This window comes from Empidonax traillii, unplaced genomic scaffold (genome assembly GCF_003031625.1).
Source record: "Empidonax traillii isolate 1590-97213 ecotype Southwest subspecies unplaced genomic scaffold, ASM303162v1 scaffold623:size392626, whole genome shotgun sequence".
Taxonomy (NCBI): Eukaryota; Metazoa; Chordata; class Aves; order Passeriformes; family Tyrannidae; genus Empidonax; species Empidonax traillii.
In genome coordinates this window covers 301,835-327,765 of record NW_020955816.1, presented here as the reverse complement: position 1 = coordinate 327,765, position 25,931 = coordinate 301,835, and the positions used below count along the sequence as shown (strand labels likewise).

At 46.2% G+C, this 25,931-nt stretch overlaps 2 protein-coding genes across 4 annotated transcripts in view; both read right to left on the bottom strand.

Moving 5' to 3' along the window:
- LOC114065120 (putative uncharacterized protein C1orf196) overlaps positions 1-4,902 on the bottom strand; it is a gene marked incomplete at its 3' end in the record, with an annotated part of 45,397 nt that extends 40,495 nt beyond the window's left edge. Inside the window, exon 1 of the mRNA XM_027898769.1 lies at positions 3,978-4,902. Coding sequence (XP_027754570.1) covers positions 3,978-4,098 — 121 coding nt within the window. The remainder of the gene's footprint in view (positions 1-3,977) is intronic.
- A 10,034-nt stretch (positions 4,903-14,936) lies between these two features.
- The window catches only part of PRDM2 (PR/SET domain 2), a 56,821-nt gene continuing 45,826 nt past the window's right edge, over positions 14,937-25,931 (bottom strand). For 2 of the 3 annotated variants that reach the window (XM_027898770.1, XM_027898771.1), the window contains one exon: positions 23,444-25,352. In XM_027898770.1, the coding sequence (XP_027754571.1) occupies positions 25,340-25,352 (13 nt within the window). In that variant the 3' untranslated portion in view covers positions 23,444-25,339. Of the gene's footprint in view, positions 15,076-23,443; positions 25,353-25,931 lie in introns of those variants that run through there. The other variant, XM_027898772.1, reaches the window with a different exon arrangement.

Below are 25,931 nucleotides of genomic sequence, written 5' to 3'. Positions count from 1 at the left end.
AGCCTGAGCTCACTGATGTCTGTACTTCAGGAAACCCAGGAGCAGCAGGGATCTGATGTGAACCATCCCTGGAAGTGTCCAAGGCCAGGTTGGACGGGGCTTGGAGCAACCTGGGCTAGTGAAAGGTGTCCCTGCCCACTGCAGGGGGTGGGACTGGATGAGATTTAAGGTCTCTTCCAACCCAAACCAGTCTGGGACATCTACCCCAGCTCCTCAACTCAGCTTGGGAGTCAAACCAATCTCACATCCACTTGGGGATCAGCCATCAGAGTGGGATACAGACTGCAAGTGCTGGATGATGGATATGTAATGGAAAGATAATATGGAAAAGATTCACTGCAAAAATCCCAGAGTCTGGATGATTTTCAAATGACTTTCCTGTTCATTCTGGTTCCTTATTTCATAACCAATGGAAAATTAACTGGCAAGATATAAAGAAAAAATATTGGGAGCCTAAAAAAAAGTCAGCAGCATCTGTGAGCCAAGGAATTGATGGAAAATGACAATTAATCTAATGGAGCAGTGAGTCAGAGAATAATGCACGATGGTAAATCCAGAAAACTGCATTATAGCAAACAAATTGCTTGGAATGTGCCCATGCATAAAACAAATGGTTTCTCTGCTAAGCCTAATTCTTCCAGAGAGCCCTCAGCTCTCCTCAGGATCAGGTCTCATTTCACATATTCAATATTTTAGGGGAGAGCAGAGGGGAAATACCCTTCAAATCCCCAGTCACCCTCATTTTAAAGTTTGGTTTGGTCATAAATCTTCCAGACCTTTTTCTTTTTCTCCTCCTAAAATTAAAAAAGATGCAGCATGCACCTAAGCTACAAACCCAGCCTAGTTCCCAATTCCTGCTTTTGGAAATCACCAGCTTTGTAGTCAGGCTGGACGAGGCAAAACCCCAACTATCGAAACAGAAACCTTGTTCCCTGAGCCATCCCTGGCAGGAATCACAGCCCCTCTTTGGAAATTAAACTCCCTCTAAAGGTGACCGTGCCCCCACGTGACAATGAGAGATCTTGCAGGCATCAGCCATATTTAATGCCTTGGGAAACTGGAGTTTTGTCCCTGAATTCCCAAAGCAGGGAATGCTGTTCCCTGTGCTCAGGGCAAGTAAACACCCAGGTAACCACAAGGAACACATCCCAGCACACAAAGTTCCTGAGGTGCAGTAAATGGGTGAGATAAGGGGCAGTAGAATAGGATGGGGAGACAGAAAATAAACTTTTCCAAGGAGCATCCCACGTGTTGTGCCAGCAAAGGGTGCTCCAGAGGGTAAATAAAGAGCAGGCACTTGTGCAAGGGGCACACCAGCTCTGGGCCAGGGCTCCCACATGAGAACACACTCATCAGACTAACACTGTGATTATGCAAATCTCCACAAGCTGTGCTTGAACGATCACCCAGTTATGCAGAATCAGCCTCACAAAAGAACTCCTCAAGTTTCCACGAGGTGCAGTTGGGAGGAGGAAGGGTAATTTTCCAACATTCAGCACTTGGTGTGCAGAGCAAGTTCCTGAAGAGCAACACTGGCAGACAGGGACACGTTTGCAGGGGGGTGTCACAGACACTCTGCTCTTCTCCATGGAGAGCAGATCATGCTCCACACCCCCCCGAGGCACATTTTGCCAGCAGAGCCCAGCTCTTCTCACGGGTTATTTGGAGGAGAAGAGTCCTTGTACCAAAGGCAGAAGCTACAAAACACATGAGCTCGTTCCAGGTGGTGCATCAAAGGGTGCTGTCGAGCCTCTGATCTGCCTGGAGCTCAGCAATTCTCCAGGCAGGTAATCTGACATTTAATTAAGGCCAAGACCTTTATCATTCAAGCACATCACAGGGTTATTAAGAAGCCCAAATATCAACAGTGACAGTGATGTGGCACTGGGTGTCTGCAAGTTTTTCCTGTGAGATTTGGGCTGTTTGGGTCAGAGCTGACTCCTCACAGCTCTCAGGGATTGTTGCTGGAGGGAATCACGGGGAAAAGATCTGGTTTTATGGTTTGTAAAGGCATTTGCACAGCCCTACACAACATGGAGCCCTTTTATGGCTCCACCCCAAATGTCATTTGTCCAGTGACACAGGACACAACTAAGTAACCAGAGTTTGATGTCCCAAACCTGAATCCACTCCTGTTTCCTTCCTGCCCACACCTCAAGGGCCTGTGACCACAGGCACAACCACAAATATATCAGCTGAAGTTCTGCTGTCAGGTGTGCTGAGTATAAATTATCATTGCTATAAGGATGGAAAACACATATAATCTGCTCAAATCACTTTGGATGTCAGGGGCCTCCATGGCAGGCATCTTTACATTGCATCACACCTTGTACCTGAAAAAACACCCAGAAACCCCTGCTAATATGATCCACCAGAAGGAAGAAAATCTTCTGGTTGAGTTACTGCAGTGGGATTCCAAAGCCCTGGGGTCACAGGTTTCCTCTCTGGCACTTTCCTCTAAGAAAGGACATGCAAAAGCAAACCAAATTAAAATTACCACCTGTGTTTTTTTCCACCTGGTTGGTCTCACTAATTTGGGAAACAAATTGCTCACCCAGGACCGGGGCTTTGTCAAACATCTCTTCTTCGGGTGACATCCAACTCAAAGGATCCACGGCCTCAGGACTGATCCCAGGACAGGGAATAGGAAAGTTTAATACCAAACCTTCTTGAAGATCTGCCTGGCATTACCCTGGAGGCAGCTGCATGAACTCAGGCTTGATTAACTGCTTAGCTGTCAGCTAAGGAACCATCCAGCTCAGCCTGGGAAAGTGCTACAAGAGGCACGGCACAAGTTGCACAGAGATCTGCAGGAAACCCTAATAACATGATATTTGGAATTTCACCAGAGAAATAGAAACATACAACCCAAACATCACTAGTTGCAGGATTGGTTGGAGAGGAGAGAGAGAGAAGAGAGAAAAAGAGGATGGGACATTTTGGAGGATATTTTTGCTAAGATATCTGCACCAGCACAAACAGTACTAAAGTACCCCGTAGGTCTGCGTAAAACAAGCCTAAAAATACAATCCCTAAGATCTAAAAATTCAGAGCAAGTGTTGTTATGGCATCACTGCAGAAAGCCAGGCTTTCTCCACAGCAAGTAAACAAACACATCCATCCTCAGAGCTACCTGTCAGCAGGGATGGGAGAAAGAGAACAAGTCTTGTAAAATCCCTTATCCAGTGGATTGGACTTGAGAACTCGGGTGTGCAGCAGGGTGAAAGTGCAAAGCTCTGGGGCATTTCATGGACTGGTACTTCAGAGCACCAGGAACAGCTGCTGTGAGGAACAATTAAGGAAAACAAGAGGCAAACATGGAAGAATCGGGATTACTCATGTTACACACCACCTACTTAACAGCCAAAAGGCACAGACAAGAGATAACCAGGCCCATCTGTAGAGGCTTGTAAATGTATGAAAACAACTGGGAAAAGGATCAGAGCTTCCAGGTGCTCCAGTAACACAGACAACCAGGGGAAACAACAAAAAACAACAAACACTTTGTCCTTCACAGCCCTGACTACCAAAGCAGAGATCCACACACCTGGAGACGCTCTGTACTGCAGCAATCACCCTCCAAAACAGCAAATCAACCTCCACTTTGAGTGCCATGATTTTGAAATGGGGAAAAAAAAAAAAATCACCACACATGTTGTGTTCACCCCAAAACCCAACAGTAACTTCCACTATCCAAAAAAGAGCAGCTTGTTCCAGTTCCCATTAACCAAAAATCACACAGTCACCCCCAACCCTTGCTCATATTTGCAATTGTTTGGGCACAAAGCTTTGGGGGGGATCTCAGGGGAAGTTGAGGCAGGTGTGCAAATGCAACAGGGGTCCAGTTTTCGCCTTTGGAAAACACCAGGTTTTAGGGAAGAACTTGGGAGACAGGCCAGGGAAAGGACACTAAGGACATTGTAAACCAGGAGGTGGGATGTGATATAAGGTGGTACACGTACAAATTCCTCTCTTACCTGCTTCCATGAGCTGGCACTGCTGCCCAAAAACTTGTGAGAAGGTAACAGGCCCTGGTGCAGGGCTGGAGGTCACCGGAGGGGAGTCCATAGTTCTCTCAGAGTCCTTTGTGTTAGTCATGGAGCAGAGCCCAGCAGCTCTGAGAAACTCCTGTGCCCCACAGATCCTCAGCAGGCAGAAGGAGACTCCCAGGATGCTCCTTTCCCTCTTTTCAAGGGGCAGGATCAACACACATGTTTTCAGTTGAGTGTCATCAATATTTTCATTGAGGAAAATTAAGTGCCTGTGCGTCTCCCAGGAGGTTCTTATTTGTCCTGGGCAGGTCTGGAGGCTTCAGGCACAAATTAGCACCAGGCACGGAGGACTGGCCCCTTCGGGGGTATCTGCCATGATTTACAGCAAAGTCCTGAGGCTCTTCTCCTGCCGAGGTGTCTAAACCCAGCAGCACCTTGTCGGTGAGCCTGGGCACATCCCCTGTCGGGATCACGGGAGTTTTCCCACGCCGGGATGCCGGAGCCGGGAGCCTCCGTTCTTCCAGCCCTCCCGCTGCGAGAGGGCCCCGGGGATGCTGGAGCACCGCAGAGCTCCTTCTCTGCCTCTCTCGGGGGCTTCGAGCCCGAGCTTCGCCTCAGGAGGTGACGGGAGGCTTCCAGGGGACGCAGCCCCCTGCGGGACCGGCGGCCCCGGGGCTGCGGCGGGCGGGCTGCGCTCGGGGGGCTCCGGCAGCTCCCGGCATCACCAAACCCCCCCCACCCCGCCGCTTATCCCTTCCCTACAGCCCGCTCCCCCCTTCCCCCAGCCGAACCGGCGAGGGGGAGGAGACTGGAGCCACGTTAAGTAACATCCTCTGCCCTGCTGCAGTGGCCGCCCGTCCCTCCTCCCTCTGCCCGGATGCAGCGGCTGCTCCCGGAGCGCTCCTGGAGGCGCTTGGAAGTGCTAACTCAGGCAGGGAACAGCGAACCGCCTGCCTTAACCCTCTCCGCCTGCCTTAACCCTCTCCCGCCCACCTGCCCGCCGGGATGCTCAAGGGAAACGGGGAACGACGCCAGGGCTGGTACCCAAACCTGCCCGCAGAGCACACGGCTCTGCATCCCGCGGGGATGCCTGGCTGGAATTCCTTCAGTGGAAAAAAAATAATCCCAGGGTTCTCTGCAGGGAAGAGGGACCAAGAGTTAACTCCCAGCGAAGTCTGACACCGCTGATTCATCCTCACTTTAAAAACTCCCCCTGCCAATGCAAAGGATGCTCGCTCCGGGAGCTCCGCGTAAATTTGTCCTCCGTGAGTCATCGGAGCTTTCTTTGGGGAAGTCTGCCGGGAAGGAAGGTTGTTACCTCACGGCCAGGACAAGGCACCGTGCCCCAGGTGGAGATTAGGGACGGTCAGATTACAGCAGCAGGAAGGCCGGGGCAGACAATGAGAGGCACCCGCGGGTACCCCCAGTCCCGGGGGAGGCAGAGCGGTGATCTCAGCCCCCCCCCCCCTCCCCCCTGCAGCCAAAGGAGGCAGAGAGAGGCTGATTCACTGCCCGGGGACACCTGGAGAATTCTGAGCAGCGAGAACTGGAGTCACGTCTCCTGGTCTGTGCCGCAGCGCAGCTCCCGGGGCTGGATCGCTGCACTGAGAGCCGGCGCTGCCCAGAAAAATCCCCGCTTGGTCGCGTTTTGTCTCTCTTCTCAGGTGTTACACAATTTAAGGAAGGGCTGTTTTACAAGGAGGGTGGAGAGGCTCTGGCGCAGTTGCCCAGAGAAGCTGTGGCTGCTCCATCCCTGTAAACATCCAAGGTCAGGCTGGACAGGGCTCTGAGCGATCTAATCGAGTTGAAGATGTCCCTGCTCGTGGCAGGGGGTTGGACTCGATGCCCTTTGAAAGTCCCTTCTAACCCAAACTGTTCTATGATTTAAATGGTTTTAGGCTCAGATTAGCTATGGCAGAGTCCAAACAAACAACCCAGAGACTACTTTGCAGGTTTATTTTGCTAAAGACACACGGAAAAATTCCTGTCCTCACAAGAACACACAGATTCAACTTGACCTTCTGGTCCTTCATGTGGAGGAAAGCAAAAATTGGGCCATTTGGTCCACATGTCTTCAACGTTCAGATATTCATTCCCTGGCTGTTTTCTTCCTTCCCAAGTCTTTGCCTGTTTTTCTCTCTCACCACGTCCCAGGAAATCCTCCCAGAGCTGTTTGGCAACTTGTCTGCAAGATCCACCACAGAGCTGCATCGAGCTCTGAAATATTAAAGCATAATTTAAAAAAAAAAATAAAAAAAAACTATGCCAGAGACTACTTGAAAGTCCCTTTTCCCCTTTTTTTCTCAGCAAAACTTCTCCAACTTTAAGACTTCAGTGGTTTTAGTGTTGCAGACTAACTCATAGTTCTAATCTGCATTAGGAGAACACTTTGGAGCTTCTTGAAAAGCAAAACAGCTCAATAATCTTATAAAACCTTTATTCTGCAGGTGCTCAGGACCCTATCACTGGAGGGATGGGCACCCTGGGGATAAAGAGAACTTCCCAGAGAGGGAATGAAGTGGGGAAATGTTGAAGCCTGTTTACTGTTTGATTTCCAGAGGATTTTCCAGAGGAGCAGCAGCGTTGCCACCCCCTCCTGCTGCCCGCAGGGTCCCTGCTCTATGTGGGGCAGTGGTTACACAACACAGATCACTTCACACCCCTGTGCACAGCCTGCTGCCACTGGGTCAGCTCAGTCCCTGTCCCTGAAAACCAGAGAGGAAGAAAACAAGCCCTTTGTGTTTGGGCTGCTCTGGGGGCTGTACCTGCTCAGCATCCATGGCCTTCTCTCCCAGTGGCACTGGGAGCAGATCAGCACACCAAGGCTCTGGACACAGGACAAGGGATGCTCCAGTTCAGCTCAGTATATTTTGCTCCTAAGGAATGACCATCTGTGAGGTACAGAAATGATATTTTCCACATTCTTCACTGCAGCTCAGCTGGATTTGACTCACAAGCTGACACCTGTGTTGCTGTGCCCAGGTTTATTTAACGTGAGCTCCATCAGCTGACCCTGCACAGAAAGTAACTACTGATAGAACAGATAACCTGTTAATTTTCCCAAATTGCAATTTCCAAAGCTAAATTTTTCAAAATGGAAAAGAAAGGGCTCTGGGCACCCCCAGCCCAGGCTGGCAGCAGCACAGGAGCGGTTCACATGGGGACAGAAGAGCCTTGGAAAACACCAGCTCAGTGGAGATCTGCTTCTCTTCCATGTCCAATTATCCCACTAAACAGACAACAATATGCCCCAGGAAAATGGCTGAAAGGGAGAGAAGAAACTCAGCTAAACTCATTACATCAACAGAACAGGCCTTTCATTATAGTGGGACTTCACAGCTCCAGAAATACCCTGGGCAAGAAATGGGGTTATTCACAACGAAGTTTTTGGTGGCAAAGGATTCAGGAAAGGGGAAGGGCTCAGAGAAGAACATTCAGATATTGTCCCTAATGAGATGTCATCAGCTCCAAATGGTAACGAGGGAGAACTCATTTGTTGTGTGTCACAAGTCAGAGTTTCACTGGTACAAGGCAGAGACTCTGGAAAAAAAAAAAAAAAAAAAAAAAAGAAAGAAAAAACCAAACAGCAGATAGGGATTGTTGTGCTTTTGCTTCCAGCACAACACTGCCTCAGGGAGGGCTGGATCCGTGGGGATGTATGGATGTGATTATTCCCCAGCAGACATCAGCACTGGGATCAGCTCTGGAATGCTCCTGCAGTTCTGCTGCCTGTGCCATGCCAGGCAAATGGAGTTTTGCAGGACTCACTTTGAAGCAATGCACTTAAGGTTTGGCATCACAGGCAGCAATTAAATGTATTTCTGCCTTCTTTCAGATTACATCTCCATCAGCTCTTGGCTGAAAGAGAATTTTGTTTGGTTGAGTTTTATTCTTTCAAAAAAAAAAAAATTTGAAAGCCACAGAAGAAAATGACCTAAGTGGTGCAGAGAGAAAAAATTCCTACTCTAAAGGACTTAGAGAATATTTTGGGTAGTTTATCAGAAGTAGGGCTGAAGTATGGCTTAATTAATGTATAAATATCCTCGTAGAACAGAAATACCAACTCTGAAAGGACTCTGATCAGTCAATGCTGAGCACAAATAGAAGCTGAACTCAGATACAGACACTACTACAGGAAATGATCTGGATATTTCACTTCTCAAGGTTAAATGAAGAGCATTCCTGAATCAGTGCACCCCAGGTAAGCCTGAATGACTGCACACGATAGAGGAACCCGAGAATGAAGTTCAGGGAGTCTGCCAGTTAAAAACTCCAGCTGCAGGAATATTCAATATATAAAAGAAACGTCTTGTTCAAATTACAAGATGGGAGTTTGATAACAAACACCACGTTTTATAGTCCAGATTTGCAGATTTCTGTCCCCACAGAAATCTGAAGCCCAGGGCTTCAGCTGGAGGGGTGTAGAGGCCCAGGGAAGTTGACTTTAGGTGAGCTTGGAGTTAACACCCTCTCACAGCTCCCTGACAGCCACTGACACTGGCACAGCAAGGGCAAAAAAAATTAACAGAAAGGAAACCAAGCTGCTGGAGTCAAGGTGACCCAAAACTCAGCAGAGCAGTACGAAAAAGGAGAGGGGGGGGGGAGCTATTTGCATTAGCACTTCATATCTAGACATACATTAAATATTTCCAGAGCTGTCTCATCTCCAACAGCCACCTCCTCTTCTTCCAAGGCAGCTGCAAAGGAATTCACAAACCAAACGCGGCAGGGGCTGAAGCGGCCACTAGCCCGGAGCACCTGCGGGGCCCCTCCTCTGCCTCCCCGGGGAACGAGCGAGGATTGTTCCCGATCTGTGGCCCAGAACGGGTTTCTCCCTCAGCTTCCCAAGGCGAGCTCATCCCTGCTCTGTCCGTGCCAGCCCCGGGGGAGGCGCCGGAGCATCCTCGCTGTCACCGCGCCCAGGGGCACCCGCAGCTCCTGAGCGGCGACCTTGGCAGCTCCTGACAGGAGCCAGACACCCCCCGGGGAGAGGCTCAGAGGCTCCGCTGCTCAGAACCCGGGGGAAATGTTGCTCGGCAGCGCGGGGTGGGCGGCTCTGCTGGTGGATGTGGCTCCCGGGTGAGCTCGGGTGTGATGTGCTCACGTCCTCCGTGTCCGGTTTTCTCTCCCGAGCATAAAGAATTCTCCGCGTCTCCTACAGCCCTGAAAGAGTATTTACGATTAGCATTGACACCAGAGACTGAAATAGCCCACTGGGTTTCCTAACTGGGATTTTGGGAGGGGATTCTGCCACCGGCAGTCACGCTGTCTGCACCCTTCTGCCTCCGGGCAGCTGCCAGCAGTGACACAGAGCTGGACAGCACCAAGGCAGGGGCTTCATCGCGAGAGAGTGTTCCTCCTCACCCGCTTTTGAACGTAGTCTTGTCCCCAAAAAGCCACAGCTCTGATAAAAAGGAGTAATTAGTGCTGCTTCATGTGGCAGCACAGACAGATGAATGAAGGCATGGAGCTATTTAAAGAATATTTCAGAGGGTTCTCAGGCAGGGAGGGAGTGACAGTTCAGCACAATCCTATCCCTCAAAACTTAACTGAAGCTGGATGGCACTGAAGCCAAACAGGCTGTGACACTGCAAGAGGGGCCCGTTAAGCTGCTGCAGGCACTGACGTGTGACAATGACAACAGTGTTTTTTTCACTCACAGGTCAGATTTGTAATGCAGAAGGAACCTTCAGATTTTCTGGGGCAAAAGAGCTGTTTTTAGCCTATGTGAGATCAATCTTAGCACCTACAGTTCAGCTGTTCCAAACCTGTTTGTTGTATCTGCTGTTGGTTTTAAGGAAGGTGGCTGGATTTCTGCCCTTGTGATGAGGGATGCCCATCACCCTCAGGGATTTCCTTACGGGGTTTTAAACTGAAGAAGAGTCCATTTAAAGTGGATTTAAAGAAGTTTTTTTACAATGAGGGTGGGCAGGCCCTGGCACAGGTTGCCCAGAGAAGCTGTGGCTGCCCCTGGATCCCTGGAAGTGTCCAAGGCCAGGTTGGATGGGGCTTGGAGCAGCCTGGGCCAGTGGAAGGTGTCCCTGCCCATGGCAGAAGTGGCACTGGATGAACTTTAAGGTCCTTCCAACCCAAACCATTCTGGGATTCCATGAGAAGTGACAAATCCCACAGCCCTGGAGAAAGCATAGGATTCCTCAATGTCCTGTTTTAGAATATGATGTATGAAACAGGGACTACTTCTAGGAAGGCAAACAACCCTCCCACCTCCAACCCTGCCCAAACATTTACCTTCCAGTGGATGAGAACAACCCTTGATACTGGTGGGGTTGTGTTGCTCCCACCGTGTTTGCAAGGGCTCCACAAGAGGTTTGGCTGTGAATGGAGAGTCCAAACTACCCAGGACTTGTGTGATGCTCAGCCAAGCGTGCAGACCTGGAGTGTGGAGCTGTCGGGAGAGCTCAGGCTGCAGGAATCACTGTTTGCATGGATGGAGCCTGACAGACCACGGTGACATTCCCACCTCCTCCCTCCTCTCCTGCCACCCACCACAAACCCCCCAAACCCACTGTTTCAGGCCAGAACACACCAAAGCTCTATTTTTAAGACCTCCTTGGCTGAAATAACAAAAAACATTCCCATGATGCAGTTTGCCACGTTAATTTATTGTCGTTCTTTTTCTTTACACGGCAGACAGACAAACAGAGCTTTCAGTCTTTCAGAGCAAGGCTCAGAACCCAAACACCAACCAGGTCCTGCCACATCTCCCCCCCCTCCCAGTTTATTTTTAATAAACTGCTCAGTATCAGCACTGTCGTGAGAGCACTGCAGAGCTGCCAGTGTCGTCCTTGCAAATTCCTACATGCAAAACCTGAGTCTTTACCCCACCCTCTCCTCGAATTTTCACAAGACCTCGTGATTTCAGTCAAAGGCAAAATTTCACATTTCATCAGCAGGCACGGGGGAGGTTAAAAATTTGCTGCAAAACTGTGAAATTCTACCTTGGGAGAAAAAAAAAAAAAAAAAAGGCATATTTTCCTGAATTCACTGTGAATGAAATATCCTCATTGGTCCAGAGAAACGACACCATTTTGAACTGATTCTTTTTTTTTTTTTTCTGCAAGAAAAATCAACTCCCCCACCCTCCAAAAAAACACTGTTTGTTATTTGAGGAAAAATGATAAAATCTGGTACAACCCTGGGTTGTTTCTTGGTGGATATTTTTCTGCCACAGCTTAGACTGGAATGGACCCTTCAAACAGACCAGAGCAATATAAATCTGTGTGCTGTGGTCTCTTGGTTGAGTCACACATGTTATAAAACTTTAAAAACAGAGCATTTACAACCAGGGACGTGAAGGCGTGCTTTTAAAATTGTAAAATACATATTTACAGGCTCGTGTGATAAACCAGAATTTCTCTGGGGGGGGAAAAAAAATTGTTCCTATATCACAACAATGTACACACTTCCCTCCTTGAGTCTGTCAGTTATTACAGCTAATGCCACTCTAAAAAAAGCAGCAAAAATAAATTACACAGCAGTAACCTCGTTGGTATGCCCTGAAGGCACTGAACTGGGCAGCATCCATGCCAGAATTCCCTGCTTAATTTAACTGCCTGGAAGTTGAGTGGGGTCTGAGCAGAAGGGGCTGTTTAAAGCAGGGTTTGGGCTGCATGGCAAGAAAACTCTTCCTCAGCACCAGTCCTCAAGTGACCAGTGAATATTTATACATTAAGTGTGGTCTTTGACGAGGCTGCACTGGGAAAAATCAATCCTAATCAATCAATCAATCAATCCCCAATTACTCTTGAAGTCAAGAGTATATTGGAGTTGGGTTTGTGAGCACTGTATATTCGTTTTCCGAGTGATCTACATGCTGTGCAGGCACACAGGGAGGGAACTCCTGTTTGAAGGAACAGGGTTTACCACACTAATGGCACATGATGAGAGAAAAGGTGGAGAGAAACTAAAAAGATAATGAGCAGAACTGAAGTGAGGCAAACTGCTCAGAGAGCTGTCTGTGCACACCAGCTGCTGGGAGACACACATAAGGCCAGGAAACTTAATTTTTTGTGCTATTTGACCACAATTCACCAAGCTGCCCAGCAGATTTGGATACTCACTTCTGACTGTAATGAATAATGAGAACCTCAGCGTTCCAAGGCTGCTGGGAAAAATCTCAGTCCCTCCTTTGGAATTACTAAATCACATTATTTCAAGAGGAACTTTACTGCCAGCAAAAAGCTGTTCCAAAGGGAACAAATCCTGGAGATTCTCCTCTCCAGGAATGGGACAGAGCAGCCAGCAGTGGCACGAGTGTCTGGGTGGTCTCACAGCCTTGGACTGGAAGTGTCACCTCCAGCGTGGAAGGGGATGCAGCTTTTTATGGTTCAACTCATTCTCAGCATCTCAGCCTCGCCCCAAACCACAATTGCACTTAGAAAGCCTCCAAGAGGGGTTGGTTCATCCAAAAAACCTGCAGTGAGATAATACAAGGTCCTGAAAGGCCTTTGCCTTCCAAGGAAGGATGTTTTTATGGTGAACAAACCCAATGTTTCTACTTTAAAGCTTTTGTATTCGCTTTGAACAATTCGATTTTCGTCAAAAGTATACAAAATTAACTGTTTCCAGCAATTTCATACATTTATATTAATATCTGCCATATATGTATATGAAGATCCATATAAAATTGAGCCTTTTTTTTGACTCTCTCAGGGTGATAGGAAGGAGAATCAATTGGGCACTTGTTTGTTTTTTTTTTAACTAACATGTGCATGCACAGATCTCTGCTTATCTGTGTGGAGTGCAAAGACAATGGCAGGAGCAAACTGGCTGAAACAAGAGGGAAATAGGGCAATCAACCCCCTTGGCCTCCTTGGTCCCAAACCTGGATACCACATCTCCAGGGATCCTGGAGAAACGTGTCCAGGCTGGGAGGTGAACTGGGCAGAGACACCTCTGTGAGATGATGCACCTTGGGTGTGATTGTCACCATTTGGGGGCAAGAAACAGGTAACAGACTTTCTGCACTGCATTTTACCAGCTGATCCCTCTGTTTCTGGAATGTATCTCTACTGGCTGCCAGCTGCCTTCATGGATTCCCCCTGGACAGGACCACTGGAACTCGACATGCATTTGTAGAGTCACAACAAACACAAGCCTCCTATTTAAGGACACGTGTTGTTGTACTTAAGGACAAGTGTTGCCTGATAGTGCACAGAAACACCCGTGTTTGTTACTCTCACTAAATAAATAAATAAATCTTGACTGGCGACAAAAATAATTGCAGCTTTTGAGAGATGGATGCAATAATTCCCTTTATGAAACTGGGCTGTCAGTGCTTTCACAGATACCAGATAACAGGTGGTCCTCCCAAAAAACGTGGGTCCTGATGCACTTCAAAGCCAACAGCATCACAGTCATTAAAGCTAATGGTCCAAAGGGACTGGGGTGTCCTCAGACTTCACAAGTGGAACCCTCAGCAAAACTTGCCACTCCCTTCAGTGGTTTTTTTTTGTGGGGTGCCCAGTTCTTTACCCGTTGGGATGCAAAGTAGAAACTAAAATGACGCAACAGTCCTTTCAGGATTTAATTGCATAGTATGTCAAACCCCTCTGTGCCCTCCCAGGAAGAGGAGGATCACCCAGAGCCACCCACCCTCTGACACAAGGACTTTGCCTGCAAATGCCTGAACGTTCCCCCACGCTGTGGCACCAGCTGTGGGTCTGTGGGTCTGTGGGCTCCTGGTGCCAGGGCACCCCGAGATCCCCCTCTCCCCAGCACCCACAGTTCCCCACTCTCCAGAAAAGGCAGGATCTGCTCTGGGCTCTTTCCTCTGGAAGGATGAAATGACGGGAGTGCTTCCAGCAGAAGAAACCACTGTCCCTGTTGTCTGTCCCACCTCATCCGAGCAAAGGCAGGAGAGGATAATGCTGGAGGATTATTTCACCTCTCCTTTTCCAGTCAGAAGTCCCTGAAAATACACAGAGAGTTGCATTTAATCAGAGACAGCTTTAAGATGAGTAGTCACAGTACCTGCCCCATCACGTGGAGCTGAAGCAGGACAAGTCATTCAACAAGTGCTGAGCAGGGAAGGGATGCCCAGGATTTAATTTTCCCACAACTGAATGGTCTGTGCCAGTTAGGGATGTTAACATCTCATTAGCCACCACTTCCATTATTCAGGAGGCAGTAAACTTCAGCATTTTACTAACTATGTTATTTTTTTGGAACGTGTTTAAGAAAGGTTTTGCTGATACTCATTCTCACCTTCAGCTTTACACGTGTTAAGCACCGTGTTCCTTAGCTCTTACATCAGTATAAAGGAGATTATTATCTGCACGTTAATGGTGGGGAAATGAAGGAGCAGAAACCAGTGTCTTGTTAAAACCAACAGTAAATCGATTCAGCCTCACCAATACACTGGGCCAGGTCTTTAATTTGTCCCCGACCCACAGAGCTTCATTCCACAGTTTATCTCACAACCCAACTGATGTTTCTGCATATTATCACAGCGCTGCAATTTGCATTGTAATGCTGCTCTTGGAGCTCCTGGCAGGCCACCAAAGCAGAAAGCACAACATCCCAGGTTATCCTTTTTTCTTTTCTTGAGCAGAGTGAATACTCAGCCTGAAAGGTCTCAAAGCACTTGGCCCACTAATATTGACCAGATACAAATACGGTGATGGGGATAAACCCCCTTCTTACAAACCATCTCCAAGCTCCCCAGGATCCAGAGGAGAAACACCTCAGGCCTTAAAAGATCATAAACAAAAGAAAACTCTCCTTTTAATTAAAACCCACTTTTAATCCAGAAGCGCCCATGACTAGAGAAGACCTTGTTCCTCGTGCCCAGCTGCGAGAGCAAGGGCACTGCAGGTGTCACATCTGCAAAGTTCTCTGCCACTCCTTGCCCGCAGGAACGGTGGAATGGTTTGGGGACACAGAGAGGTGAGCCCTGAGCATCCTCCCAGCGCTGTCGGGTACCTGGTTTGGCGGGATGTGCCGAGGGCTCTCTTATTCCTTGGAGCAGGGGGAGGAGGCGCAGCCGGGTTTCCTGCATTGCCTGGCGCTGGGGTTATGCGAGGAGGAGGAGGGACATCTAGAGGCCACCCGGAGCCTGTAACTGTGCACACAGAGAGGCAGAAAAACTCACCCAACAGGGATCAGAAACGCGCTTCAGGGTCCTACAGAGGCTTTAGTCGCCTGTGAGGAAAAAAAAAAATACATTCCACCCACACTGGAAGCACCAAGAGCCACTTCTGAAGGCAGGAGGGGATTTTTTTTTTTTTTTTGCCTAATTGTGAACTTTCCCCATGAGTTTATTTACGCAGGGAACAGACGATGCCAACTGGAAGCAGCTCCAGCCTCCCACCCCACACCCCAGACCCTCCCACCCCACACCCCAGACCCTCCCACCCCACACCCCAGACCCTCCAGCTGGGACGGACAAACCCCCCGTTATGTCCAGAACTAGAAGAGTCACGGTCTGTTTTCTCAGGGTAGTCCATGTCAGGTTTTAAAATACATATTTTAAGATACATATTTCACACGAGAGTGCCACCACATCTGGTCACTTCTGCCCAGCTCAGGGTCTGCAGAACAATTCTGTCCCCACTGCACTGGCAGATGTGACAAGGGACACGTGCAGGTCACTACAGGGCCTTTACTGCAGAGAACTTATTTCACTTCACATTTTAAACTAAACCCCAAGAATCCCCAAAGTGAAAGCGAAACCCAGAGATTTTAACTGCCAAATTTTAATTTTACACCCCCGTCAGCTGTGATTTCAAGGAGAAAAGCCTGACGTGACTCAGAGCAAAGGAAGCTGAAAGGTTTCTACCCTGTTCTAAACACATGATTTCAGTTCAAATGGAAACCCAAGCTAAACTTCCTCACACTAAAAGATCGCAGAAAAATCCCCTATTTGTTTTTAAATTCAGCATTTTTTCCTGTCGTGCACATACTTGTCTGCTCCCCCTCACACCTGTGGACCCCCCCCAGGTAATTACACACCTTCCTTCTCCAGGCAAATTCTTCCAAATCCCAACCAAAACCCAACTACTTAAGTTCTTCCAAGGGGAGACCTTTTGAAATATAATTTTATTACGCGAGGTTATTTTTAGAGGTCTGTATACACCCTTTAAAGGAGATGTCACTTAGTTTGTCCTTACACAGTGTAACTGCAAGTCAGACATGAAGAAGTGCAGAATTTTCCATTACAACAGAAGACCAAAGCCACAGAAATTTTGAAAAGTGAGCAATTCAATTATTTCCCAATTAAAACCAGTGGTTAAAACTCTCTGCCAAAAGTTTTGTTATTGTTCTGGGTAAATCAGCCTCTCCAGCCCTTTGTGAATTCAATATTGAAGGATTCAGTGTGGAAGAACCAGAAAATGGTAATGGGAAGGTCAACAAAAGCCAGATTTTTGTTGTCCCATATAAGGACTGTTACCAAGGGAAACAGCAGAATATCCAAAATAAGTTCAGTTTGTTTGGCTCCGGTTCTTTACTATAACTAGAAGAGAGAAATTTTAGTTCCTCTCTGTTTAGAACATTTCCATGTAAGTAATGCTTTCTGTCAAAATATTAATTATAATTTGTAAAAGATTTTCTATAATCAATAACATCCATGTTTTAGTGGAGGTAACGATCCTGTGGGAAACCTCAAGGAAAAAGATATTTAAAAAGCCTAAAATCCAAAGAAATGAAGTTACCGGGGAAAATCCGCCCTGAATTTTCAAATGCATATCTCAATCAGATATTAGGAAGGAATTCCTCCCTGGGAGGGTGGGGAGCTCTGGCACAGGTTGCCCAGAGAAGCTGTGGCTGCCCCTGGATCCCTGGAAGTGTCCAAGGCCTGGTTGGACAGGGCTTGGAGCAGCCTGGGCTGGTGGAAGGTGTCCATGCCCATGGGATGAGCTTTTAAGGTTCCTTCCCAACCCAAACCATTCTGGGATTCTGTGACCTTTGACCCCTAATTTCATCAAGCTTTAAAGCTAAGAGATCATGCTTTATTCTTGGGAATTTGAGGATTAGAGGAACAAGATAAAAAGGGATTGTTTTTCTAAATAGGAAGTCAAATTGAGTTCTTCGTGGAGCTCTTGTTGCTGCCTTTCCATTCTGCTCCACCAAAGCCATCAGGAATCAGTGCCCTCCTCTTTACCAACATCAGACTGAAGGGGATTGGTAACTCTCATTTGAGGAGGCTGTTTAAAGGAAAGCAGGAATGCCTGGATGAACTCAGACCAACTCTGGGAGTGCAAGGCGAGCTCATCTCCGAGGGGGAGGGGAGCTGAAATCCCCTCCCCTGCGTTAGGGACAGGGATTGAAATGGGTATTTTTAGCACTGTCACTTTGCACCTGCTCTCACCATCTCAGTGCTGGGGTAACTGGAGACAGGCAAAGAGGAGGAATTCTCAGCCACCTTGAGCAGTGAGGGCTCCCCTCGGGAAGGGGTGAGGGCTGGAATGGGTTGGGATGGGTTGGGGTGCAACACACTCTCCTTGCGAGGCAAAAAGGCCCAGAACCCAAATGTTAGGTGGCAGGAAGTTTTCTCTGTGAACTAAGGACTTTTAAATCAGGATGAACAGTTTGGTAGATGCATCAGCTACTCCATAAATTAAAGCTAACCCAGAAGGTAAATGAGGCTATTTTTTCACACATAGACAGGGCCTAAAGCTCTCTCTGAGAGCACACCTTTACTAAAAGAGATAAATCACCAGATCCACTGAGACTTGCTACAATAAAACTACACTAAATCCCAGCTCTTACAGTCTTCCATCCTTGGATCTGAAAGCATTTTGCAGTGTGAGTCAGGACCATAATCCCATTTTTCAGTTCCAGAACTGAGTCAGATGGAAAGTGATTTGCCAAGGTCGCCCCGACAATCTGCAGCTCAGAGCAGAGCTGGGAACAAAGGTTTCCCCACCACCTGCTTCCCTGTTACCAGATTAAAGTCTCTCCAGAACACTCAAGTACTTGTCCAAACCAAATTCCTACTCTCATTCCCTTCCCAGGCCCCCGAGCCTCGCCACGAGCAGCACACAGGAACTGCAAGGCCAGTAAAAATGCCAAATCTCGGCACACCCCCTCCCCTCAGACATTCCCGAAATACATTTGGTATTTTTTATGCAAATTAAATTACCTTGTCCTGTACCACACTTGTGCCATTAACATTCTGCCAGGTTGCCAGTTTAGTCCTCTAGAAATGCCCAAGAAAAACAAGGCATGTTATTTGTGGGAACGAAGAGGGGAACGAGCTGAGGTGGCCACTGGTGACACCAGGAAATCCAGGGCACAAAGTCAGGGCTGTATGTGACAAGAATTAGGGCCACTCAGGTTCACACTTCAACCTCAAACAGTGTGTTTTTTTGTGCACAGCTTATACTTCTACACCCCTAATCAACAAAACCCCCATGAATGTGGCCCAAAATTTCAGACATGCACCCTCCAACATGTCCAGCAATAAACATGGCAGGGACAGATCCTATCAAGGGTTAAACAGTATCTAAACTGACACAAATCATTGACTGCCTAGTTAAAAAAAACCAAAACAAAACAAAGCAAAACAAAAAAAACAAAACCAAACAACCAAAAAACCCCAAGAAAAACAAAAACAACAACAAAAGAAAAACAAACAAACAAAACAAAACCCACCAAAAACAAAAAAAGAGAAACCCCACACATAGAAATATGGATATTTAAGCCTAAATTCTCGGCTTTGCAGAATTAGGCTGAGCGATTTCACAGGCCAGAAGGCAAATGGGAGGGGTTTGGGGAGGGAGGAAAATGCCATTTCTGGGCTTTCTGCTCTCAGTGAGGTTTAAACCATCGTGCTGCTGCCCTGACTGGCATGTTCTCTCTGGCACTAACATATTGCTTAATGGGAAATTAAATACACAAAACTAGGGCTTGGAAAAACATTAAAAACATCAACCACCAGCGAACAGATTTTTGTCTTGTTTTAGTGAAACAAAATATTTAGCAAGACAAAAAGGTTTGTGGTTAGAATTTTGTTGAGGGGGATGGCTCCCTTCTCTATGGGAGAGTCCTGCTCCTGTGGTTAAAAATTGGGGACAGCAGAGAGGAAAAAGGATCTTAACGTGTTGTAGTGTGGATATTTGGAGACTTACTTGTGTTTATTCATGAAAGAGCTGCAGCAGGTCAGGATTTTATCTTTCCATCACGTAATGCTGAGGGACATAACATGAATATGATGATTTTTATGGTCAGGCCTTTCATGAATCTAAACTGGAAAAACCTGTTACTGAGATCCTTTGCATCCTCAGCTTCCAAGAAGACACCCTAACAGCACCTCCAACCACAGCGCTTCAAAGAGCTTCATGCCTTTAAAGCAGCATTGCTCCCCCACAAGAATTCCAAAATTGCTTTGTTTCCTGCATGTGCTCTGAGAGTTCAAGTTTTTTCATTGCTGACTTAGTTCCACCCCCAGCAAAATCTCCAGAGCAGCAGAGCTCCGCTCTGGGGATGAACACCAAACCAAAAGCAAGGAGGAATCTCACACCATGCCCAAAACTCATCCAGGGGACTCTAAAATTGATGTACCAGCACCATATTACTTAAATATAACTCCATTTTCGAAAGCAACCAGTGATCTAAAGCAGCCACTTGGAAGGAACCCAGCACTGAGGATTCCTCTGTGGAGGAATTCTCCTGAGCTCCTCCAGAAAAATCAGTCTCCTTGAAGGTACTCAAAGAGATTATCAGTCACTTTAAGAACTCCTGGCCTAGCTCTATAAATTTAGATGAACAGTATCATGACAGCAATTTATCTTCCTGCCCTTTTAAAGCAGCACAGGGCATTGTGTGAGCCAAAAGGTGAAGAATGTGGGATTAAAAATAGCAGTACTCAAACCCATCTTCTACCCTGTCAGGGAATCCAATTTGGTAAAAAGTTGGTATGTGCTGAATCACATCCATACCAGAACGAGAGCACTTCCATCACACCCAGGGAACACTCTAGTTGGTTTTATTTAGCTTTACATAGAAATGGTGGCTCCAAAGGAGTTCAAAATGATTGCTGAAGGCCAGCAGCACCAGGATGACCCCTCTGTCCTGCACATCTCATGACATAAAAAAAGAAACCACAGAACAAAATGTGCTTTAGAGTGAGAGCATTTGCCACAATGAATGGAGAAAACAACTCCAAACTCCAGTGGCAGCAGAGTTTGAGTGTGAAATTCTCTAAAGCAGCTCAGTGATGAAGAATTCATTATTTATCATCCTTCCACCTCCTTCCACACTGAAATGTTGAGCAGGAATCTCAGCACCTAAATGAAACACTCCATAAACTCCACCATCACACACCTGGAATGTCACTGAGTGCTGTTCACACACGGTCTGGACACGGGAATGAGCCTTCAGATGCCCTCAGTGGGCAGCACATCCTCTGTGTTCCCAACAAAGTCCCTCCCCTGAAAAAGTCCTTGCATTTACTTTGCTCTGCTGAGCAGCACTGCCTGAACTGCAGAAGAAATCACAGACTCATTAAGGCTGGAAATGTCCTCCAAGATCATCGAGTCCAACCTTGTCCCCCAGCCCAGAGCTCTGAGTGCCACGTCCAGTCCTTCCTTGGGCACCTCCAGGGATGGGCACTCCAAACCTCCCTGGGCAGCCCCTGGCACAGCTTCAGGCTGTGTCTTCTCCTCCTGTCCCTTGTTCTCTGGGAGCAGAGCCCAACCTTCACCCCAGCTCCCCCCTCCTGTCAGGGAGTTGCAGAGCCAGAAGGTCCCCCCTGAGCCTCCTTTTCTCCAGGCTGAGCCCCCCCCAGCTCCCTCAGCTGGAATCAAGGAAGGCTGTGCTGGAACAGGCCCAAATATAAGATTTTTCCTCTTTTTTTGACTGGCTCAGGGCATTCTGAGTGGTGCAATCCTCAGTTTTGCTGCTCGCTGCTGTCCCACAGCACCTTGCACCACCCAGGCTGAGAGCTGAGCCCGTGCTTCTGAAACATCACCCACTGAATAATCAAAGCTGTTTCTCACAACCCTTTGGCAGTTTCTGGGAGCGCTGTCATCCAAACCATGACTCAGAGACCCTGTTTGGCTTGTGAAACATAAAAGTCTTAAAAAAATTAAAACAGAGTGATACATACACAAACAAAGTGCATGTTGCTGATTGCTACGCCGTGTTCCACAAACCACTGGAGCTTTGAATAAATAAGGAAAATCAAGCAGCTACCCACCTCCTAAGAAAAAGCCTCCCTCCAACCTGATGCCTGCTCAAGCTTCCCTTTGAGTTTCAATTTTACTGCTTTGTATTTAAAAAAAAAAAAAAAAAAAAAGGAAAAAAAAGGAAAAAAAAAAAAGAAAAAAAAGGAAAAAAAATAAGGCAAGCAGTGTTTCCATGCTCTTTGTCCAATGCTTGCTCTACCAAAAGCATTTCTGAAGACTTGCTAAGAGGATTAAAGGTGCAGGAGCAGCAAAATGAGAGTGGAAAGCGATGAAGTGTGAGTGGGAAGCAGCACTCCAAGGTGACTCAGTGGCAGCAAAGCTCCCTCTGAAGTAAGGAGCAGGATTAGGAGTAGCTGGTTGCTGGAGATTGCGGTCCAGAGGCAGCACAGGACTTCAGCACCTCCTGCTCCCCTGTTCTGCCAGGAATCCTCTGTTAGACATTGAAAACTTCACACCCATTCCCACTCTAACCATCTACTTGCATTTACACCTCTGGGTGTGGATGTGAGTGATGGGCACAAAGCAGCATCAGCTGCCCCAGTCAGTGTTACCTTGGTAATTATTTCACTCAAAAAAACACATCTTAGACATCACTTAAATTGCAAAGGAAAATCCCAAACAAAGCTTTAAGAAATGACAGTAACTCCTTCATATATAGGAGAAAAAGGTCCCTCTTTAATAACATTAATTTTTCGCTCTCATTTGGTGTGTACAATGGACCATTAAATGTACACTTAATATATCATGCCTTTCTTAGTGTTTTATTTGCATCTTGCTCTGAAATAAGGTTTATTTTCCTACCATCCCACTCTTTCAAAAAATACTGCAAGGTCCTACACATCCCCTCTTCCATCAGAGAGCTGCTGTTCTTCACCAGTTTAATTAAACAGATGTGGAATTTCCCCTCTCTCTCATCATTCACTTACCACAGGAGCTCAGATCCAAACCAGCATGCACTTGTTGCTCAAAAAAATACTCTTTAGCTGCTTTTCATCCTGAACAGAAGTACATCATGATGTGACTCACACGGATCTCACACTCGGTAAATAAAAGGCGGAATTAGTATGGAAAGTCTCCTCTTTTTAGGGTCATTCACAAGCTGTTTGTCTGTCACAGGTTTGCTGCTGCAATTCAGCTCCTTGGCTGAACTTGACTCCAGCAAAAGCTGGAATTGGATCCTAATTTTGGAAATGAAGTTGCAAACCACAGTAAATGGAGCAAGTGCCATTCCTACTTGCATTTGGAATGGAACATTTAGGCAACTCAAGACAATCGTCAGGAACTGCACCAGGATTTTAAATAACAGTCCTGCAATACAAATGCTGACAGACCAGAGAACCAGAATCACCCCAGCCTAAATCCCCTGGGGCAGCTCACCCAGGGAGGAGCTGGCAGAGCAGGAGGGCTCTGGCTGCATCACCTGCACTGCCCTGAACAGGCAGGACCCAGCCCAGCTCACAGTCCCAGCCACAAGCTGCTTTAACACCTTCTAGCAAACTGGCTAAAGGAAAACAAATAATAAAAAAAAAAAAAAAGTAAACACAACGTGTCAGATCTCCTGTCCCCACTCCAACTCCAGCATGGCTGTTTTCATCAAACTGACGCTCATTTGATCTCTCCCAGCGTGTCAGTTGGTCTCTGTAAACAGGACAAGTTTAATTGTTTTCACTGCCTCTTTGGATGTGTTTCAAGACGTGTCAGCACTTCGTGGGCAACATCACAGCTTTATTGTTGCTTCAGATCATAAAGGCAGCTATAAAAGCCAGGGAAATTCAATTATGCAGATGAGATGCAACAGTAACTATGAAAGCTGGATGTTTGTATCTGCCATGGGTCACCTATTGAGGGATGAAGCTCCCTGAGGATCTGCTCTCATTTCGGAGCTGACATCTCCTCCCTGGTGAACTGGTGGGTGCAAATGAGGGTGAACATCTGGGTGGCACATCCTTGGTACACAACAGAACTTACTATCACAGCAAAGAACAGTGGCAACAGCATTTCTGCCACAATATTAAGGAATGAGCTGCTTTATTTATGATCATCTCACTGCTATTCATGGCCAATAAATCCTTACAAGGTGACCGAAATATTGAGACTGCAAAGACCAAACACCAACTGGCATTTCATTTGTCAGCAACAAAGATGTGAAACAGCTACTGGAACACTCTCAGGTTTATCCCGAGTCACATCATTCCATCCCACCCTCGTGTGGGACACAGACACTTCCAGCTCCACTGCAGGAGGCAGAACATTTATCTGAATGGTGGAATCAAACATTCCAAAATTCTCAGAGCCAAGATGTCTTTATATGCATTTTTTTTTATTATTAAACTATTTCACAAGTTTAAAGCATATAAAAATAGAACACTGTAGTATCAGAAAAACACTATAATATCCCAAGTTGAAATGGTGCGTGCAAGTTTTATTTAAATACTTTCAAATTAGTAACCGTGTCCACAATTAAAAAGCAAAATCCTAAGGCTAAGTCAGAAGTGGCAAATCGGTATAAATTCATTTCAGTGAACTGGGCACAGCCAACTGGAGGATGCAAGAACACTTAATTCCTCCTAGATGTACACGGGTTCATTTTTCCTGCTTTCCACACAAAAGGCGAGTTTCCCATGAGTTCTTAAAAAGTTTACTCATTGGTTATAGAAAATGTGCCATGATAGTTCCATCTAGCTGGTCATTAAGTGCTTGCAACACCACAGACTTGGAACTACAGCTGGAATTTACAGGATGGACGGATGGAGGAGGAAAATCCCTCTGCAGTTGCTTACCTGCATTGACAGCGCCTTCAGCAAGGCTACAGTGTTCAAAAGCAAGGACAACCCCACTTTTATGTCAAATTGTAATTTTAATGTTTTCATTAGAATAGTCTTTATATCACTCTCCAATAGAAGAAACAATATAACTAACAGCAAACTTTAATACAGGAACATGCTCCAAGATTAACAACCCAAAATGAAGACAAAATGAAATTAATGTAAAATGCAAATCACATATAGTACAATTGAAGTGTCCAAAACAATTTAAATAATTTTAAATATTTTATTTTTTTTTTAAACTTGCTACAAATGCTTTATACAATATTTCAACATAAAGTCCCCATAACAGAAATGTAACAAAATGGGAATGATAGTGAAAGTGAAAGTTAAAGTGGCACAAATTCACCAAACAAGTATTAAACTACAAATTTTTTTAAGAGGTAGATTACTTTTTAAGTCAAGAACAAAAATATAAGGGGGTGGCTGTATAAAGAAACTAAGTCACTTTCCATCCATTCCGTCATTAATCTCGAAAGCTCTGTGAACACGTGACAAATGGCATTGCCATAAAAAGCTGTTAGGAACAACAGACCCATCTGCTGTCTTTAAGTTATTAGAGGTGTACAACCTTTCAGAGTAATTACAGATTGAACTTCCAAAACGTGCAGGTCTGCAGCCCTGCTCTGGCCTTCTGACCCATAAAAAGACACGCTGCATCCATTAAATATCTGCTGTTTAGAAAGTCATTGTTGCTATAGAAAGTTTTATTTGCATGTGTAAATACGAAGTTGGAAAATTCATAAAACACCCAATTCAGGCTTTTTTTTTTTTTTTTTTCCTCCCATTGTATGCTGGACATCTAAAAGAGTCAGGAAGCGAGGAGAAGGTGGGAAGAAAAGGGAATTCTGCCGTGCTGGGTTGGCCTCTACTGATTCATTTAGACAAAAGGCTTTTTAAGAGACGTAATACACGACAAAAATACTTGTGGGTGCAGCAATTGTTGTCCCTGAATCTACACTGAGTTCCGGACACGCTGCAGGAACCTGCTTTGCCGAGCAGCCAAGGAACTCCAGGGAGGTTTGCACGAAACCAGGAGCTGAGCAAACAGCAGAGCACGAGCCTCGGTTTAGTTAATCCCACTATTCCTCTCGGTGGTTTCCTGCGGGGTGTAATTGTTTTAAGCAGTATTCCTTTCTCTTTAATCTGAATCATCCCGTGCGTGGCAGGCACGAAAAGGAGGAAATCTAGGCCTGGCACTGAGCGTTAGGCAAGAAGCCTGCAGGGAATTTTGGGATTGTGAGTCAGTTCCTGCGGGTTTCACAAGCTTGGATTTCCCATCCCTTGGCGTAGTGCTTATCCTAAGAGGAGCAACAGCTCTACCATGGCAGTAAGGGACTTTTGTTTGGTTTGTTTGGTTTGTTTTTTTTTTTTACAGGAGATTCCTAGAAAATAAAAATAAACAAAAAAATAAAAACTGAATATAAATGACAAAACAATTTGTGAACGGAGTATGTTTACATAGAAAAAACTGAAAGGTGGAAAACAAGTATTACATGAAGGAGGTCTTGGAAAAATATTGAGATTTCCTGGGGGAAAAAAAAACCAAAACCCAACAGTGCCTACATAGAGTAGAATCAAAGTTAAACTGTGCTGACATTAGTGTATGAAGGCAAAAAGTTCTTCATATTTGACATGAAAAGTTTAATAGACAATCTAAATTTATGAAAGTTCTTTCAGAAACAAAAATAATTTCCTAGTGGAACTATTCACTAAACGGATAAAGACTGTAAAGTAATGGAATTTGAGCCAGTCAAGGAAATCTTACCCCTGGTCAATTGGTATTTCCCCCCCCCCCCCCCCAATCCTACAGAACAATTCCCATATGCACTGATTTCCAAGCACTTCGTTATTTTGCCTGAGGTCAAATGATTCATTTGGATGCAAAGATGTGTCATTTTGGCTTCTTATTCTGATCTGTTCTGGCAAGATTTAAATGCAGTTTCACACATAACACTGGGAGA